The 19,680-nt window shown below is 44.9% G+C and overlaps 1 protein-coding gene and 1 long non-coding RNA gene across 3 annotated transcripts in view; one reads left to right on the top strand and one right to left on the bottom strand.

The window, feature by feature from the left end:
- Positions 1–19,680, top strand: part of LOC310714528 — a 332,545-nt gene that overhangs the window by 293,569 nt on the left and 19,296 nt on the right. The window lies entirely within an intron of this gene.
- The window catches only part of PXDC1 (PX domain containing 1), a 38,731-nt gene that overhangs the window by 14,117 nt on the left and 4,934 nt on the right, over positions 1–19,680 (bottom strand). For both annotated transcript variants that reach the window (XR_014529635.1, XM_083519739.1), the window contains exon 2: positions 1,954–2,045. Coding sequence is in view for 1 of the 2 variants with exons in the window: in XM_083519739.1 (XP_083375865.1) it covers positions 1,954–2,045 (92 nt within the window). In the remaining variant the exon portion in view is untranslated. The remainder of the gene's footprint in view (positions 1–1,953; positions 2,046–19,680) is intronic.

Genomic DNA, 19,680 nt, shown 5'->3' with positions numbered 1-19,680 from the left:
AGGCATCCGTAACTTTATCCTCCATGTCTAATCCACTTTTAATCCAAGTTGGTGGCCTTAACTGCCTCCTATGGGACCAAGTCTTATGGTCCTAGATCAGGCATAGGCAAATGTGGCCCTCCAGGTGTTTTGGGACTACAACTCCCATTATCCCTAGCTAACAGGACCAGTGGTCAGGGATGATGGGAGTTGTAGTCCCAAAATATCTGGAGGGCTGAGTTTGCCTATGCCTGTCCTAGATCTTCCAAAATTCAGTCCTATGGGTTGTCCATGGGTTCTGGTGTCATGAGAGAGGGAGAAAAACCTTCTGCTATCCACTTTTCTCCATACCGTGCCCAGCTTTAGAAAGTTTTCAAAATGGATGGAAGCTGATTCGAGAGAAAACACATCCAACAGCAGTTTTCCCCAAGAAGCTCCAGGATATCCAAGAATCTCCTGAGGAGTCTGCTGATTCTCCAGAGAGGAGGAGGCGTGTTCTGCTCTCTACTTATTCTGCTCCAGCACCGAGTGAGTCAGTCAGTGTCGGGGAGAGAGAGAGACTGAGTGTTAGAGATCGTGTGTAGAGATAAGGTTGCTACTAAGAGCATCTGCAGACACTCAGTGCAGTGCAGCATTCATTTATGCTTAGACCTATTTAGCTCTGTATATAGTTGTATAATAGTTGTAGATAGAATAAAGAAGATATTCTACAGAGCTGCTCTCCGAGTTGTTTATATACTCTGCTAGACTCTGCTGTACTCTGCTGTGCGACGACTGTCTTCTTGTGGAAGTGAATCCGGTGCTCATAACTCTAAGCTGTGAGTCTACAGCACTTTGACCTGTTCCTGTGCAGAAGATGGTCTCTGGAAGTGCTACCCAGCTCACCTAGCCCAGTCAGGTCTGAAGTGGATGAGTCCAGTTGGTGGCACTGGCTCAAGGGCGATGCTGACAAGATGCAGATTGTAGCTACTGTCATGAGTTTGTGGCTTCCAATGCTAGTGTGACGAGAACACTGGAGGCAGGATAAATGGTACCCAGCCTACATCCCGCATGAGCTATGCACCATACTGGATACATTCTGTCACTCCTGTTGGGTCAGTGGCGTAGCGTGGGGGGTGCAGGGGGGGCCGGCCGCACCGGGCGCAACATCTGGGGGGGGGGCATGCTCTCTGCCCGAGTGCTAAAATCCATGGGTTAGGGGGCGCAAATTACTTGCCTTGCCCCGGGTGCTGACAACCCACGCTACGCCACTGCGTTGGGTCAAATCCTTTTACGAAGAGGGAGGGGAAGATCGGCCCCATTCCCACGACTGCCCTCCTTCCGTATCAGCTGTAGATCTACGACATTTCTCAGCATTTGCTGGACGGATTTGTTTCTGCATTTCTTAGTGGTGACGAAAAGGTGGAAGAAACTCTCCCACACAGTATGCACACATAACAACTGCTAGCGTTAAGCAAGCAACGTCCAAGCGTCTCTCTCAAATTGCAATGGTAGCGATTTCAATGGGCAATCATTGCAGTGGCTGTTTGATTCAGTGTTGGACTGAATCAGACCACTGGTCCACCAAGTTCACGGTGGTCTGCATCTGCTGGCAGTGGTTTTCTAGGGTTTCAGCCCTACCTGGAGAGACCGGGGATTGAACTTGGAACCTTCTGCATGCAAAGCAGACGGCGCTACCATTAGGCTACAGCCCTTCCCCAGTGCAGGCTGCCCAACGGATTGAGTTTCACATGGAAAAATGCTATTCGCCTATTACCTTCTACGGATTTCCATAAATTCCAAGAATGGATGCAACTGAATGGAATGAGGGATTTATTTAGCAGAAAGAATCAGAAGCCCAGAGACCAAAACAAGGAAAATGACCCATGGGGAAGCTGAGAATACAGAGCTAGTTTATCACAGCTGTTAAGACCACAACCTATAAGGTGGTAGCCCAGGTTTTCATCAGTAAGTCATCGCATCTGCTCCACTTACCTTCCAAGGCATGTTTATAATATTCTTAAGGAGCTTCTCTACTTCATTAAGCCTAGCTTCTATGTCGTGAGACTCCTTAATGGTGATTAGTCCTGGAAACAAAGAAGATCTGTAAGGAACGTGGGGTGTGGAGGGACCAAAGACACAGCATCGTATAGAGGAACCATCTTTTCATTTTCTTCAGTTATATGCATTCAGGTATGCATTTAATGCTGAACCTATCCTAGCCTGAGGACTTCAACATGGCTAAAAATTGATTAGACAGCTGGTTTTATTAGAAGGCTATGATGCATATTCCTCAGCCCTTTGCTAGACTATCTAAGCCTGCCCACCATACATCATTACCAAAATGGCAGTCTAAAAAGATATATATTAGGCCTTATGGCAATCTGGATTGCATTATGGATGCTCCATCTATCATTGGCAGAACACTCAGAAAGCAGCACCAAGGGAGGTTCAAAGACCTCAGGTGTAAAGGGTTTCTAAAATTAATCTAAATTTTAGCTTTGTAGAGTGTCCATACAGTTCCACAACTGCAAGGTCACCACTGAGAAGGCCTCCTCTTATTTCCTAGACGTGGCACACACTGATGCTAAGAACATAGGAAGCTGCCTTCTACTGAGGCAGCCCATTGGTCCATCTAGCCAGACATTGTCTACCCTGATTGGTGGTGGCTCTGTGGGGTTTCAGATGGAGGACATTCGCAGCTCTACCTCAAGATGTTGGGATTGAGCTAGGGACCTGTTTCACACAAGGCTCTACCACTGAGCCACAGCTGCTCCCAACTCTTGGCTGACCTTTACGATTTCCCTGCCCCATGTTTCCATCCTGGGTCACAACTCTGACTCTAGGGAACAGCCGCCTCCATGGAAACTCATCATTGCCAATTGTTCTGGAACTTCTAGAGGCAAATTAAGACTTAAAAGGCTAAAGGTAAAGGGACCCCTAACCATTAGGTCCAGTCGTGGCCAACTCTGGGGTTGCGGCACTCATCTCGCTTTATTGGCCGAGGGAGCCGGTGTACAGCTTCCAGGTCATGTGGCCAGCATGACTAAGCCGCTTCTGGTGAACCAGAGCAGCGCACGGAAACGCCGTTTACCTTCCCGCAAGAACGGTACCTATTTATCTACTTGCACTTTGATGTGCTTTCAAACTGCTAGGTTGGCAGGAGCAGGGACCGAGCAACAGGAGCTCACCCCGTTGCGGGGATTCGAACTACTAACCTTCTGATCGGCAAGTCCTAGGCTCTGTGGTTTAACCCACAGCACCACCTGCGTCCCATAAATTAAGACTTAGTGTTAACCAATTTCACTGAGCATATATCAGATTGTTATTGCCTTCTTTTAAATGTGTGTGTTTCCGTGTGAATGTTTTAATTACTGGTTTATGTTACCATGAACTGGCAATACATCTACCATAAGGGAGAGGCATCTGTGTGAAGGTCACAGTACCTCTGAATGTGTTTTATTTTAAGCCATAGGAATGAATGAACACCACTCATTAATATGAAAATGAGAGAGAGTCCCAGGGATGATACTGGGATAGGTTTAAGCCTGTTCTCTACTCTTGTTGTCCCAGCCATGTAATATCAAATCGTTGAGAGTCAAACCTGATTCTATCTCCATAGTCTGTCCTGAGTTCTGTCTCTTCATCACTTTAGTGTGTGATGCTGAGAAATGGTCTTTAAAAAAGGTATCTGTTCCTATTATCTAATTATGTATCTTGTCTTATGATCTGGTATGCATTTATTGTATTTAATTAAAAGCAAAGCTGGCTTGATGTCGATGTTAAAGGCAGAGGAGAAGCTCAGGAATCAAAACGCAAAATAAATTTTAGGAAGTGCTGTGACAATCGCACGTGCAATGAATCCAAGCACTGCTATCTGGAGAGACAGATTAAAAATGTCAGTTCCACAGCAATTTCCAAGACATCCAGCAGAGAGCAGCATAACGCCACATATAACCTAGGATTACCTCATAAGGGAAAAGCAACTATATAATATGCAAGCATCCTGAGATCATTTGGCAAAACCATCTTTTTACTAAAAATTATTTAGCATTTAATGCAAACCAGCATGAGAACTTTTGACTGAAAAGTGATGCAGATGTTTAGGAAGTAAATGAGCAAGAAAAGAGTACAGATCTCTGCCCCAAGGAAATTGCAGTCTAGTTGATGGTGCAGGGAACAAGTAAACAGAGCCTGAAGGAAAAGAAGGGGAGGGTAATATGCCAAGGTTATAACTCACATTTCTGTTTCACTTAGAGACACTAATAAGCAGCAAAGTTGTCTCTAAGTGAAAGCTGCCTATTTATGATCAGACTGCCACCTGGAACAAGTGCAGTTTCAAGAATTCCCTACATGGTGACCTCAAAACCACCTATAGAAACTTTTTTCCATTAATGAAATAGAGCCAGTAAGTGCTAAAAATTAACTTTTCCACTCCAAAAGCCACAGGTAGGAAATACAGTGCAGTTCACAATATACCACCCTCAATTGCGCTGTATCTAGGGTTGCCATATTTCAAAAAGTAAAAACCAAAAGTTGTTTTTCACTGCCTCTAACCAAATAACACCAGTCTTGAAAGACCTACATTGGCTCCCAGTACGTTTCCGAGCACAATTCAAAGTGTTGGTGCTGACCTTTAAAGCCTTAAATGGCCACAGCCCAGTATACCTGAAGGAGCGTCTCCACCCCCATCGCTCAGCCCAGACACCGAGGTCCAGTGGCAAGGGCCTTCTGGCGGTTCCCTCACTGCAAGAAGTGAGGTTACAGGGAACCAGGCAGAGGGCCTTCTCGGTGGTGGCACCCGTCAGATGTCAAGGAAATAAACAACTATCTGACTTTTAGAAGACATCTGAAGGTAGGCCTGTTTAGGGAAGTTTTTAATGTTTGAAGTTTTATTCTGTTTTTAATGTTTTGTTGAAAGCTACCCAGAGTGGCGGGGGGTGGGGCAGAAATAATAAGTTGTTGTTGTTGTTGTTGTTGTTGTTGTTGCACTTTCTTTAGACAAACCCCAAAGTTGTTGAGTTTGACTTGACTAAGATTCCGGCAGTCCTAGCTGTATCTAGACTGCAAGGCACATGTGCTGAATAGGCTATCCCAATGGTCCCTTTTGAATGAAAAAGCCCCTTCCAGTGAGGGCTCCTTAACAGCATCTTCTCCAGCCTTTCTGACCATTGAGGTAAGGCTGTTGGGGGAAAGAGAAAAAGCCTTTTCAGTGGTGGCACCCTATTTTTTGAACCTCCTCAGAGTGGCCCACCTAGTACCAACACTGTTCTATTTTCAGCACCAGTCAAAGGCATTTTTTTCTTTCCTCATCTTTTTTTTTGGGGGGGGCATATTTTTGGATTTTAATATGTCTGGGTTTGGTTTCGTTGCTTTTTTAAAATGAAATTTCTATTATCTTTGGAAACAGCTGCGGAAGTTCTGCTGAAGGCATTTAAATAAATAAATAAAATGTGTCCGCTACTCAGAAATTTCCAGGGTTCGTTGAACAGAAGCAACTGCAATTCAACTACAAGCGTGTCCTAACAAATGTTAGCAGCATGTTTGGAAAGAATTTTCCCTTAGGTTAGATTAACTGAATGTGGAAGCGTTTTGGAGGGGTGGGGCCGCAGGTTGGCCTGTGTCATAGTTACGTGCTTGCTCAGATATCTGGGTGGGGTCAATGAAGTGTGTCTCATTAGATCTTTGCCTTGATCTGCCTGCACTGCTATCATGGTATACTCATTCTGACTGCTTCTAGATTGCTATAATCTCCAAGCTATGGGTGAACTATGGGTTGTTGGATTGGAGGAGGACACTCAGTTATACAGACTTTGGCTCAGAGCCACTGCAGCCCCTTAATCCACAATACATTTTAGAAAATGGCTTGCCTGTCCGTCTGTTCTCTATGCATTCAGGTGCCTCTCGAGATATCATCGCAAACTCAGCAAGCGGGTTGCCAGAAGTGGGAGAGACTGTGTCTTCATTTAGATACCGCACGGCATTTTGAATCAAGATGGCAGACCAAAATGTGACTTTGGTATGACTTCTTCCCATTTTGGACATGATGGATCCAAACTCACAAATTATACTATTCATTATTATTTTTCACCACAATGTTTGTTGGTTTCTAAGAAATCTCAGGCAGTATTTGCATGGGCATAGCCAGGATTTTTTTGGGTGGGGGCAGAACCGATGTGATTGGTCAGTTAGTTATATATTTCTATTGTTTTACTTGATCTGGGGGGGGGCTGCCCCCTGCTCCCCCTTGGCTACTCCCATGGCGCTGGGCACTCCTGCTAGTACTATGAACAAAGGTCTTATATGACCACCTACTTGCACTTTGCCAAATTCTGGATGAAATTTGGGTGAGATGCAAAGAACTGCCTGTTGAGAGTTCCTATCAACCCCAGAACTACAGTTCCCAAGCACTATAGGAAGAGGGAATAACTGCTCAAATCAAGTTAAGAATGCAGTCCTGAGCTCATCTATCAGGGAGTGAGTTTCACTGAGCTCAAGGGGGCTTACCTCTGAGTAAACCTATTTAGGATTACAATAGTGCCCCACAAGACGAATGCCTCGCAAGACGGAAAACTCGCTAGACGAAAGAGTTTTCTGTTTTGGAGGTGCTTCGTAAAACGAATCTCCTATGGGCTTGCTTCGCAAGACGAAAATGTCTTGCGAGTTCCTGCGGGGTTTTTTTCCTCCCCCCCTTTTTCTAAGCCGCTAAGCCACTTATCAGCTGATCCAATAAGCCGATAAGCCGCTAAAAGCCGCTAAAAGCAGCTAATAGCACTAATAGCGCTAATCCGCTAATCCGTCAATGGGCTTGCTTTGCAAGACGAAAAAACCGCTAGACGAAGAGAATCACAGAACGGATTCTTTTCATCTTGCGAGGCACCACTGTACAGTGCACACACATAGCCATCAGTGAAGCTGATGGCAGCAGTGAGCAAATCCCCTTGAAAAGAATAAGAGGCAAGTGTATTTGTTTGCAACACTCCTTCTTGACTGGTGACATCAAATGACATCATACTATTGGCAGGTGGACAGAGTTTGGTAGAAATGGCTGCACAGGTCAAATGAGGCCTGTGAGATGGAGGGTCCTCACCCCCTAGACCAGACACTCAATACAATGATGAACCTCAGGGGGGGAATGATAGCTGTAGCGTTCATACAGTTACAAAATTATACAGTGTCATCTTGGGCATCTTTACAAGCAAATCGCTGAAATTTGTTTCCAAGTTTACTCCCTAGTAGAAACCATCTTCCAAGAGAAACAATCTTCCAAGCCTGTGAGCAAAAAACAAACAAACCCCAGAGCTCTTCTTATATTAAGTACCTAAAACTAGCCACCCTTTGGTCAGATAGCTAGGAAAGAATAAAACTGCTTTGACATATATGAGTATCCGTCTCCAAACTGTCAAACATGAGAAATGTTACCCAACTTCATTGTTACGTGGGTAAAACTTGCTGAAAGAGCAAGAGGAGATTTGTGTTGTTCTCTGTGGGCATTTTGTCTGAAAGAAGATTACAGCATTTACAGCTGTCATTTGAAATTACAGTTAACAGCCGTCTTTGAAACTGCAAACTTCTTCCATACCTCCTGTTACATATAATTTCAGAAGTGTGAGGAACTATGTTTAATGTCATCGCGCTTAGTCAAATATCCTGAGGCGCCAAGTCATCCCGTAATCATAAGAATCATCACATCAGCTTCACGTCTCCCTTCTGGGCTTTCACAAGATGGTGCCCAGATACTTCCAAGCTAATCTCCAGAACCGTAACGCAAAAAAACTTGCTCTTTTGAAGGTGAGATTCTGAAAATGCAGAATCCCACCAAATTCCATAGTTATGCAACATATTTAGAGAACTGCATGATACAGAGCCCTGTGGATTATATAGGTTCCCATATCATTTTTGCTATGATCATTTATATACTTGCAAGGTTATTGTTGTTTAGTCATTTAGCCGTGTCCGACTCTTCGTGACCCCATGGACCAGAGCACGTCAGGCACTCCTGTCTTCCACTGCCTCCCACAGTTTGGTCAAACTCATGCTGGTAGCTCCGAGAACACTGTCCAACCATCTCGTCCTCTGTCGTCCCCTTCTCCTTGTGCCCTCAATCTTTCCCAACATCAGGGTCTTTTCCAGGGAGTCTTCTCTTCTCATGAGGTGGCCAAAGTATTGGAGCCTCAGCTTCAGGATCTGTCCTTCCAGTAAGCACTCAGGGCTGATTTCCTTCAGAATGGAGAGGTTTGATCTTCTTGCAGTCCATGGGATTCTCAAGAGTCTCCTACTTGCAAGGTAAAGGGGACCCCTGACCATTAGGTCTAGTTGTGACCAACTCTGGGGTTGTGGCACTCATCTCCCTTTTTTTGGCCGAGGGAGCCAGCGTACAGCTTCCAGGTCATGTGGCCAGCCACTTCTGGCAAACCAGAGCAGTGCACGGAAACGGCGTTTACCTTCCCACTATTTATCTACTTGCACTTTGACATGCTTTCGAACTGCTAGGTGGGCAGGAGCTGGGACAGAGCAACGGGAGCTCACCCCGTTGCAGAGATTCGAACCGCCAACCTTCCGAATGGCAAGCCCAAGAGGCTCAGTGGTTTAGCCCACAGCGCCACCCATGTCCAACACATGTGTGCATATGTACAGACATATACAGAGTTTCCAATTGCTTTTCACGTGCCCTGTTGCCTAGCTTAAATATACAGAGAGCTGGAAAGCTGTGAAGTCTGTAGTCTTGAGCTGCGATCAAGCATTCACATGACCAAAATGAAATTAGGAAAGGGGTGCCACAGCTGATTCTTAGAATGGTCAAGATGGCTTTAAAAGAAGATTAGGCAAATTCATGGAGGATAAGGCTACCAGTAGCCACTAGGCACAATGTCTATGTTCCTCCTCCGCTGTATGCCTCTGAATATAAATTGCTGGTCATCACAAGTGGAGAGCACTGTTGCAAACAGGTCCAGCTTCAAGGTATCCCATAGGTATCTGGTCGGATGACATGAGAACGGACTGCTGAACTAGATGGACCTTATATGTGATCTACCAGGGTTCATCTTACATTCCTTTTAAGACTGCAGTGAGATGGGTCTCTGAAAGGCTTTTGCAAGTCTCCTCCCTCTTCCCCATTGAAGTCCCTGAGACCAGGAACTTCGAAGGAAAGAAGAAAGAAACCTGCAAAAGCCTTTGCAGGTCTCCCCTGCTTTAAGGCCCCAATCTTGTGCCAATCTCACTCTGATCTTTAACTGTCACTCATTAGCTGATGGATGAAGAATAAACCCTAGGCTATGTGATCCTGTTCCCAACGGGATAAAACCCTGCCCAGCTCTCACCCATCAGCTGGTGGGCAGAGTTTGGGGAAATAGTCTGGCAAGTCAGCATTGGTTCATGGACTCGAGATTCTCCAGCCCTGTTATAGTGGGATGTTCTGCAAGCACCAGCAACAGCTAACTGAAAGGGGGGTAGATCTGCTGCCGGGGGAGAGGTGAGGCATGAAGAAAGCTTTGCTGTGGAGGGATAGCTGTGCTTCTCTTCGGCAAGGTTAAAATCAGGTAAGATGTGCCCTCTTTGCCCAGATCCAATGACCATCTTTTGCATGCGCTAGGCATCCTGCATGCATGGAACAGGTACATTGTTCACACAGAACCTTACAGGATCCTTCTATGAACTGGAAAACAAAAGTAGATACTTGTATTCTGTGCATGGGAACACATGAGATCTTGCTGCAGGAGACAGGCAAGGCCTGCAGATTCACTACCATATATACAATGTGAATGCATGTTTATATTTAAGCACTGCACACAGTAGGAGTTCTGTAAAGAGCCATTCCAGGGTGCATTTCTACAAACTAAGTATCTCAGCAATTGCATACTTCGATAGCAGCCACTTCTCATCACTGTCAAAGACACGAGGACATTTTCTGTCAAGGCTGAGACTCAATGGGTAGGGTAATTTGATGGAGGAAGCATTGGTCCAGACAGTAAGATTGTTTTAATGGTCACGTGCCAATTTAACCATGGACTTCATAAACCCAGAATTTCACTGGCTTTCTTCTGTCTCCTTGGTGAGTGCCAAAACTCTTCTAATTGGAAGAGTCATTTCCATAGAGGAAACTGAGTATGTTGACACAGTGTCAGCTCACTGAATTAATTTTGAGTGACGGAATAGCAAAGAAATGAATTCTGAATAAAGCACAGCATTCTACATTGCCTGACTGGAATGCACAAGTGGAAATTTGTAGCAGTTGGTCATTATATAAATGGGATCTGAATATTTGTTTAAGTTCTAATTCGGATCCATCAAGAGATGAGGAATGAATATTCACAAATGGAGTTTGATGCCCAACTGCTGCATTTTATGGGTGTGTGTTTGGACCCAAATTCTCAAAACAGCAGTAGTTTGTTCTAGCAGGAGATTGAGGGCAGAATTCCTCCACTTCTGTATTATCTGCACTCACTGGAAAGTCAGATGACTTCTCACCAAGTTAACAGTCCAGTGTACAGAAAGGGAAGTGCTAAATTTACACGTCCTCCATCAACTGTAATCTCAATCTATGTCCCCTTCCAACTCCTCTTTGCTGGGGCAAAGTTATATACTAAGAGAGCAATCCTAACCATGGGAAATCATGGTTGCCCTAAGTGGATGAAGGGATCTCTAATGCAGTGTTTGAAACTAGCCAGGCGCCAGGCGCATTTGGTTCTGGAGAGGTCCAATTGCAACTACGTGGAGACTTCTGGGCAGCAGGTTGGCAACCACAGTTTAAAGACCTCTGCCTTAGTCCATAGTTAATGCATTTCCATTTCCTCTGTGTGTGTTTCTGCTTCTTGCATATTGGGACAAGTGAACTGCTGTAAGAAGCAAGCTACAGTCAAGCAATGTACTGCAGTTTTCCATGTATAAGACGAGGTTTCTTTTACTGTAAAATAATCTCCCAAAACTGGGGGCGTCTTCTACACTGCTCCTCTTATACACGGGTAGTGGGTAGAGGTGACCGATGATTGGTTGCAGCCGCGAGCTGCAGATTGTCATTGGCGATTTGGTGTGTGATTGTTGGCTGAGTCAAAGGCTGCTTTGTATTGGCTGATGCTGCGTTAAATGGATGCGTGATTGGTTGCTGTGACAAGGGCTGTTGTGGATTTGCAGCCACTGCAGCAATGGGGCTTGCGATTTCCTTCCGCTGTTGGCGATCGGGCAGACTCATTTTGCAAATGTGAGTGATTGTTAGCAAACCACGCTAGCAATTGTAACCGTCGGGTCAGTGATGGGTTAGCTCAACAACTCTGGTCAATCCTCTGGTTCATCCCCCAAAAAAGCTCAAACTTTGGGTCATCCTCCCCAAAAAATCTCCACAACTTTGAGCCATCCTCTCCCCAAAAGTGGTGCTGTGGGGTAAACCACAGAGCCTAGGACTTGCCAATCAGAAGGTCGGCGGTTCGGATCCCCACGACGGGGTGAGCTCCCATTGCTCGGTCCTTGTTCCTGCCAACCTAGCAGTTTGAAAGCACATCAAAGTGCAAGTAGATAAGGTACGGGAAGGTAAACGCATTTCTGTGCACTGCTCTGGTACACCAGAAGTGGCTTAGTCATGCTGGCCACATGATCCGGAAGCTGTACGCTGGCTCCCTCGGCCAATAAAGCGAGATGAGCGCCGCAACCCCAGAGTTGGTCACGACTGGACCTAATGGTCAGGGGTCCCTTTACCTTTACTCCCCAAAAAGTTCAACAACTCTGGGCCATTTTCTTAATTTGGAGTCCCCCAAAATAGGGTGCGTCCTATATAAGGGGGGCGTGTTATACATGGGAAAGTACGGTATGTGAGCTCACAGAATCATAGAAGGGACCCTGAGGGTCATTTAGTCCAACCCCTGGTGAATAAAAGTTGTGGTGACCATAACCTAGGTTTAAGGTGGCATTTGGCACCTAGCTGATATACCCGAGGTTCTAACACTGCTCTAAGGTCACCTCTAGACTGCTGGTGTTTTGCAGGATGGATTCAAGTGCATATTGGAAATTTAGGTTTGCAGCATTGTAGATGATAGTGTTCTGTTGCCCTGGTGCAACAAATTCCCTTTAAAAAACAACAACAGACTTTTTACAGTAAGGAAAGTGATGGGGGAACACAGTGAAAGGGACGGACTAAACAATTGCTTAATAGGAAGGTGCATAACCAACCACACAAACAAATCAGAATGGGTTCAGGATGAATGCTCACTATCCTATCACCTCCCTGTGAACAAATCAGAGCAAATGCTCAAAAAAGATTGGACACAGTCCAACCAGTAAGTAAGCTTTGTGCAAACAAATCTGGATTTACTGCCCCATAAACAGGTCATCTAGGGGAGCCCTGGATGCGACAGGGGAGAGGAATATTTCACTCTGGAGACAGATAACTTCCTTCTCTCTCTCTAGGATTGCCAAGTCCTGATGCCGCTGTATCTTTGGGAGTTGAATTTCATCAAAATTTGGAGCAGAATTCAGGAGGTCACAAAAAACTGCACATCACAGCAAATATTGTAGATTTTGATAGCTTAGCTCAGACTAGTAATATGAGTAAAGATTGTATCCAGGTTACTCTGCAGTGAAGCTTTCTAAATATTTGTTCTCTCTTTTTTCCATTTCAGCAAACTCAAGCCTAGCATATACAGTGGTACCTCGGGTTAAGAACTTAATTTGTTCCGGAGGTCCGTTCTTAACCTGAAACTGATCTTAACCTGAGGTGCCACTTTAGCAGAGTCTGTAACCTGAACCTGAAGCGTCTGTAACCCGAGGTACCACTGTAGTGGGCACACAGCTAGCTTTTAAAAAAAGGAGGAGGAGGACTAGTAACCCATGTGACTTTGTTTTGCAAGCCTGGCTTAGTTACAAAGTCAATGTATTCAAGTAACCCTGTGACAACATATATCAGCTAAAAAAACTATTGTCTTGTTCCCAGTACAGTGGTACCTTGGGTTACAGATGCTTTAGATTACAGACGCTTCAGGTTACAGACTCTGCTAACCCAGAAATAGTACCTCGGGTTAAGAACTTTGCTTCAGGATGAGAACAGAAATTGTGTGGTGGCAGTGGGAGGCCCCATTAGCTAAAGTGATACCTCAGGTTAAGAACAGTTTCAGGTTAGGAACGGACCTCCGGTACGAATTAAGTTCTTAACCCAAGGTACCACTGTAAATTCAAAATGATTGGCAGCACATCATTAAGATCTTTTTACCAGGGCACTTAAAAGCAAGCAATTCATAACAAAAGATACAAACTGGCTCCTTTTTCGGCAAGCTGCACTGTCAGTGTGTACAGCCCATGCCATATTAAAAACAACAGCTCCTTGCAAAGGAGAACGAGGCAGCCAAAAACTTACTTTCAGCTAGATAATTAAAGAGTCAGAGCCTTTGTTTGCCAGACAAAGATTCTGAGCAGGCTCCGTTAATGCACCGTTGACACTGCTGACAATAAAATGTGCCACAACTGATGCGGGGCATCAATTGCGAAAGTATCTTTACTGCCACAGCATGGCAACTGCAGCCGCTGCCTTTGGAAACGCTTGGTTTGCTTCAAGAAAGTTACAGACTGCCAGGAAACAAGGAGAAACCTGTAGAACAGCGTACATGCCTAATGCATACAGTGGTACCTTGGGTTAAGTACTTAATTCGTTCCAGAGGTCCGTTTTTAACCTGAAACTGTTCTTAACCTGAAGCACCACTTTAGCTAATGGGGCCTCCTGCTGTTGCCGCGCTGCCGGAACACAATTTCTGTTCTCATCCTGAAGCAAAGTTCTTAACCTGAGGTACTATTTCTGGGTTAGCGGAGTCTGTAACCTGAAGCGTATGTAACCTCAAGTGTATGTAACCCAAGGTACCACTGTATGTACAAATGATCTTCACCACTATGGAAGAGCCCAAAATTGTTGAGCGCTTTTTTTTTCTTTTACAAGAACGCCAAAAATACATGATGTTTCGATTGACTTGTCTAAGTTCCAGGACCACCTTTCAGAAATTCCCCTCGGCCATCAATTCCACCTTTGAAATCCAGGTAATGTCTGGGGAAATCTGGACGTATGGCAGCTCTAACTTCAACTATCCAGGAAAACACTGTAGTACTCTGTAGTGTTGACTCCTTAACTGCTGTGGCAAAAAGTCACAATTCAAATTCCAGGGTAGTGGAGTTGTACTTTTGAGCACCTAGGCTGCGTAGACACTATACCTTTAAAGCACATTCAAAACACACCCTTTCCCTCAAATAATTCTGGACAATACAGTTTACCACTCACAGAGCTAAAACTCCCAGCAACCCTTAACAAATTAGAGTGCCCAGAATTCTTTGAAGAGGAAAATCTGCTCCAAATGTGCCTTAGAGTCCAAACACCACAACTTATTTAATACTATCTAAACATCCTGTTTTGAACCAACTAGTTTGGAAACCAGGGTTGAAATCCCTGCTCAGCCCTGGGCCATTCACAATCTCTGGCTGCATCTACACAGCCTTGGTGAAGATTTTATGTTTTCATCCCAAAAAAGTTTTTTATTTGAGTTTCTACTGAAATGAGGCTGCATTTTAATGTTGTATTTTAATCTTGTTTTTATGTTGTATTTTAATCAATTGTTTTTATACTTGGTGTTTTATACTTGGCGGGGGAGGGCGGGGTATAAATAAAACAACTTATTATTATTACTACTACTACTTCTATATTTAAAAAATCTCTGAAGAACCCCATTTAAACCTCACAATGGAAAAATTCATAGAGTTCTACAGCACCATCTGGTGTCACAGTGTTCTAACGCACTATATTTTACTAATACAGTGGAACCTCGGTTTTCAAGCATCTCGGAAGTCGAACGTTTTGGCTTTTGAATGCCAAAAACCCAGAAGTAACGGCTTTGGTTTTTGAACGCTTTTCAGAAGCCGAACATGCCACACAGCTTCCGTTTTGAATTTCCCTATTGTATTGAGGCTTCTGTATTGAGTTTTCAGTTTTTGAACATTTCGGAAGTCGAATGGTCTTCCGGAATGGATTACGTTCGAAAACCAAGGTTCCACTGTATGGTTGAAAGTCTCAGCCCAATGTACCTCACAAAGTGGTTGTTGAGGAAGAGAACGATGTACGTCACCTTGAGGTCCTCAGAGGACAGGTGGGATATAAATGTAATACTGAACAAAATAAGGCTGCTATAGAAAACAAAGAACTTCTTTTAAAAGGCCTGCATGATTTGATTCCTACCAAGTTGTACAACCCACCAGCTCTCTTTAAGTGGTCTGCCTAACATTGCTCCATTCCCAGTGTTCGAAATTAGCCAGGAGCATTTTGCACCTGGATATCAACCACTGGGGACCAAGTGAAGCTGCCTGGGTGCCAGGATGGCGCCTGACATCTCCACCATCTGGGGGTCATTGGATCTGGACTATTTCCACACACTAATACCCCATCCTGTAGATGTCTATCAGTTATAATTTATCTGCACACTCGGAATGAATTTCTGGATTCTTCCACTGAGAATAATGGGCAGCATTTTGCTAGTTCACAATAATAGTGCACCTCCAATAATTCTTTTTATCCAAGGGTCCTTTGTCCAAATGAAAAATCTTTGTAAGTGAACAATTGCTGAGGATCAAGCCAAAGAAAGAAAGAAACATGAAACACCCTGTATATAATAACCATGTTTGAATCACATATATTAAATAGTGATATACATCTGGGTCAGTCTCAGGAGGTAAAAGTCACCCAAGAGGTTTTATGTTCCCAGGCAGAAAAGAAAAGAAAAGAAAAAGCAGTTAGCCCACTAAAAGATATTAACAAGAGATATTGTGTACACAGTATCACAGTGTTAGTGAAGTTTTGGGTGGTGACCATGTGGAAAGATATCAAACGTATTCATTTGCTGTAAGTGAATCCATAAGGATTTGAATGTTTGCCTGTTAGCCATACAACTTCTTGCCCTGCAAATTTTCATTAACATTTGAGAGAGGATATAAAACAAGCTATATAAACCCAAGGAATAGATAGCTTTTTGTGCATACTTTATTGAACAAATTGCTACTAGCAAAGGGCTATGCAAATGGATGGTATTCTTTAAAGTTTGCTGTAACTCCTGACACCTTCATTTTGCCTTATCAACAGGAATCCCAAAATAAACGGGCACTTCGTCTGTTCTCTGTGCCTCACGTTAGAAACACAGATCCATACTTACTAGCAGCAGCTGTCTTGGGTATATCAGACAGGAATATTTTCTGAGCTGTACCAGGAGATTGAATCTGGGGCCTTTAAACACAAAATGAATAGACCTACGGCACTATTCGATGGTAGTACATGGTATGAGGTCACATGCAATTCACTGGGAAGCTAGCAAATAAGACTCCCCCCCCCCCAAGGAGACCAAATACACACCCACAATCTGATGTGCAAATGGCAGAACAGCAAGAATGCTTGCAAAGTATTTTTGAAAAACAAACCCGATTGGGTTCGTCTCCAGGTTTCAGCAGCAGTGCTCCAGAGCTGTCTGCAGGGGGCGCTTCAGGACAGTGAGTCTCAGCCAAATTCCTCCCTCCCGCTGCCAGCAAAGCACAAATCAATGTGGAAACAACTTCACATTTCCAAGATCACAAAAAGAAACAACAGCCCAAAAACAATGCAGTGAAGATTGAAGTGGCAGAAGCAGAGCAGAATGAAATAGTCCAAATACTTGAGGGGGTGGGAGCAGTAGCGGTGGTTAGGGGAGGATTCCATTAGAGGCAGAGAGTGAAGAAACTTGGCTAGTTTAAAGACCTAGGGAAAGATGGGGAAGTTAGCTGAAGGCAATACAGCCTGGCGCTGACAGAGCATGCCACAGCTTCTGTGGCCCATGAGCTGAAAAGGAACAGAAAGGCTGGCTGAAGAATTTCTCAGCAGGCTGGTCAGCCACCTATGGCTGGGTGACCCGGGCCAGCCACTTCATACATCCATGTACACCCCTTGATTTCTCTATATTGATTATTCAAGGCACAAGGCTCTTTGCTGCACCCAGTGGCCTCGGCGCAAGGTGACTTCCAGGAACATGGGGAGCTGAGAGCGATCGCGGGCTGCCTGGGATCATATGCTTGCGAGTTATGATGGAATTTAATCAAATGGATTTGCACACAGGTGAACTCCCGATGCTGCCGGACCACAGCCCCCATCAATCCCCAACCAATGGCCATGTTAACTGCGGCTGATGGGAGCTGGAGTCCAGCAACACCTGGAAGGGCACAAGTGCCCCATCTCTGGCCTAGAATGTGAGCGTAAAGCCATCTCAGGGTTGTTTCCAGGTAAGTGTCTAAAAATATGTAGCTTGGCCTCAAATCAGTGCTGCCCAGCAGGCTTGGCTAGAGGCTTATGGGCAGTGTTAAAGGTAAAGGGTAAAGGGACCCCTGACCATTAGGTCCAGTCGTGGCCGACTCTGGGGTTGCGGCGCTCATCTCTCTTTATTTGCCGAGGGAACTGGCGTACAGCTTCTGGGTCATGTGGCCAGCATGACTAAACCACTTCTGGCAAACCAGAGCAGTGCACGGAAATGCCGTTTACCTTCCCGCCAGAGTGGTACCTATTTATCTACTTGCACTTTGACGTGCTTTCGAACTGCTAGGTTGGCAGGAGCAGGGACCGAGCAACGGGAGCTCACCCTGTCATGGGGATTCAAACCGCCGACCTTCTGATCGGGAAGCCCTAGGCTCTGTGGTTTAACTCACAGCGCCACCCGTGTTAGGAACTCAGATATATAAGCTAGGTGCCAAATGACTCCTTAAACCAAGGCTGCGGTAACCAAAACAGAATGCCTAGTTGCCCTTTTGGGGCAAGGCGACTCTAAAGTCTTCTTTTTTGAATGCTGGACTGACTGTGATTGAGTCTCAATTGAACTAGTTCAGATGGCAACCTTGAGCTAGGTTCAGAGCTTTGAGAACTTAAAGAAGAAGAGTCCCATGATCCAGGGACAGTCCACATACATACTGGCCTATTCCAACCTCTTTCTATTAAGGATAACTGCTCCTGCTCAGGCTGCTCAGAAAAAGCATGTTGGTTCCAGAAATTCATTCTGACTGTGCATATAAAATATAACGGACAGGATTCTAAGGGTGGGGTATTAGTGTGTGGAAACAGTCCAGATCCAATGATCCCCAGACATGCACCTCCAGATGGTGGAGATGTCAAGACGCCACCCTGGCACTGAGGCATCTTCACTTGGTTGCAAGCGGTCGAAAGACAGGTGCAAAATGCGCCCGGTCAATTTCAAACACTGCTTATGGGATATTTATGGCCATCATAAATATCAGTAGAGTAAAGTGATACCTCTGGTTACGTACATAATTCGTTCCGGAGGTCCGTTCTTAACCTGAAACTGTTCTTAACCTGAAGCACCACTTTAGCTAATGGGGGCTCCTGCTGCCGATGCGAGATTTCTGTTCTCATCCTGAAGCAAAGTTCTTAACCCGAGGTACTATTTCTGGGTTAGCGGAGTCTGTAACCTGAAGCATATGTAACCTGAAGCATCTGTAACCCGAGGTACCACTGTATACCTCAAGGAGCGTCTCCACCCCCATCGTTCCACCCGGACACTGAGGTCCAGTGCCAAGAGCCTTCTGGCAGTTCCCTAACTGCGAGAAGCCAAGTTACAGGGAACCAGGCAGAGGGCCTTCTCAGTAGTGGCACCTGCCCTGTGGAACACCCTCCCACCAGATGTTAAAGAGAACAATAACTACCAGACTTTTAGAAGACACCTGAAAGCAGCCCTGTTTAGGGAAGCTTTTAATGTTTGATGGATTACTGTATTTTAATATTCTGTTGGAAGCCGCCCAGAGTGGCTGGGAGAACCCAGCCAGATGGACAGGGTATAAATAATAAATTATCAATATTATTATTATTCTTATGACTACAAATATAAAATTCTCTAAAAGTTGGTGACACATAGCACAGGGTGAGACTGCCAGTTTCTTTTCTTCTGCCAGTCTAGTTGCAGCATCCAGTAAAACCTTCAGCAGACTCTGAGTTCCTCTGTCCAAATAGATCAGTCCCTGTTTTGCAGTTTGGTGAAGTAGAGGCAGCCGTCCAGGCTCTTCTCTGTGCCTCTCTTTCCCTTGCCTGCCTGCAATTGTACTCAGAGTCTCCTGCAGCGTCTAGGTGCAGCCTGTGTACATAGAGTTTGATTGCCCAGTTCAGTTTCCCAGCAATCAGAGCCAAGCGATGACAACAGATCCCCTGCTGCCTGCCCAGTGTTTCCACGTGACTTTGTAGCGTTTCTTCTTGACATCCAGCTGGCACATGCATATATAATATATATATGGCTTGATGCAGTGTCACACGGGGGACACCCAATCCCATTCACTTTGCGGCATTTTCCCACCCCAGCTGACCCTTGTTGCTTTTCCTGAAAAACTTTTTATTTATTTCACTTTTACCCCACCTTTTTCTCCAAGGAATTAATGCTTCTCCCCTTCCCACAACATCCCTGTGAGGTAGGCTAGACCAGAGGTCAGCAAAATTTTACAGCAGGGGGCAGGTCCACTGTCCCTCAGACCTTGTGGGGGGGCTGGATATAATTGGTTGCGGATGAACGAATTCCTATATCCCACAATAACCCACATTGTTATTGAGCACACATTCTACTCATGTAAAAACACCAGGCAGGGCCCAAAAATATCCCAGAGATGCATTTTAAATAAAAGCACACATTCTACTCATGAAAAAACACCAGTCAGGCCCCAGAAGTAACCCAGAGATGCATTTTAAATAAAAGGACA

Source organism: Podarcis liolepis (assembly GCF_965112155.1).
Source record: "Podarcis liolepis genome assembly, chromosome: 8".
Classification (NCBI taxonomy): Eukaryota; Metazoa; Chordata; class Lepidosauria; order Squamata; family Lacertidae; genus Podarcis; species Podarcis liolepis.
The sequence above is the reverse complement of the archived record's forward strand: the minus strand, read 5'-3'. Positions and strand labels throughout refer to the sequence as shown.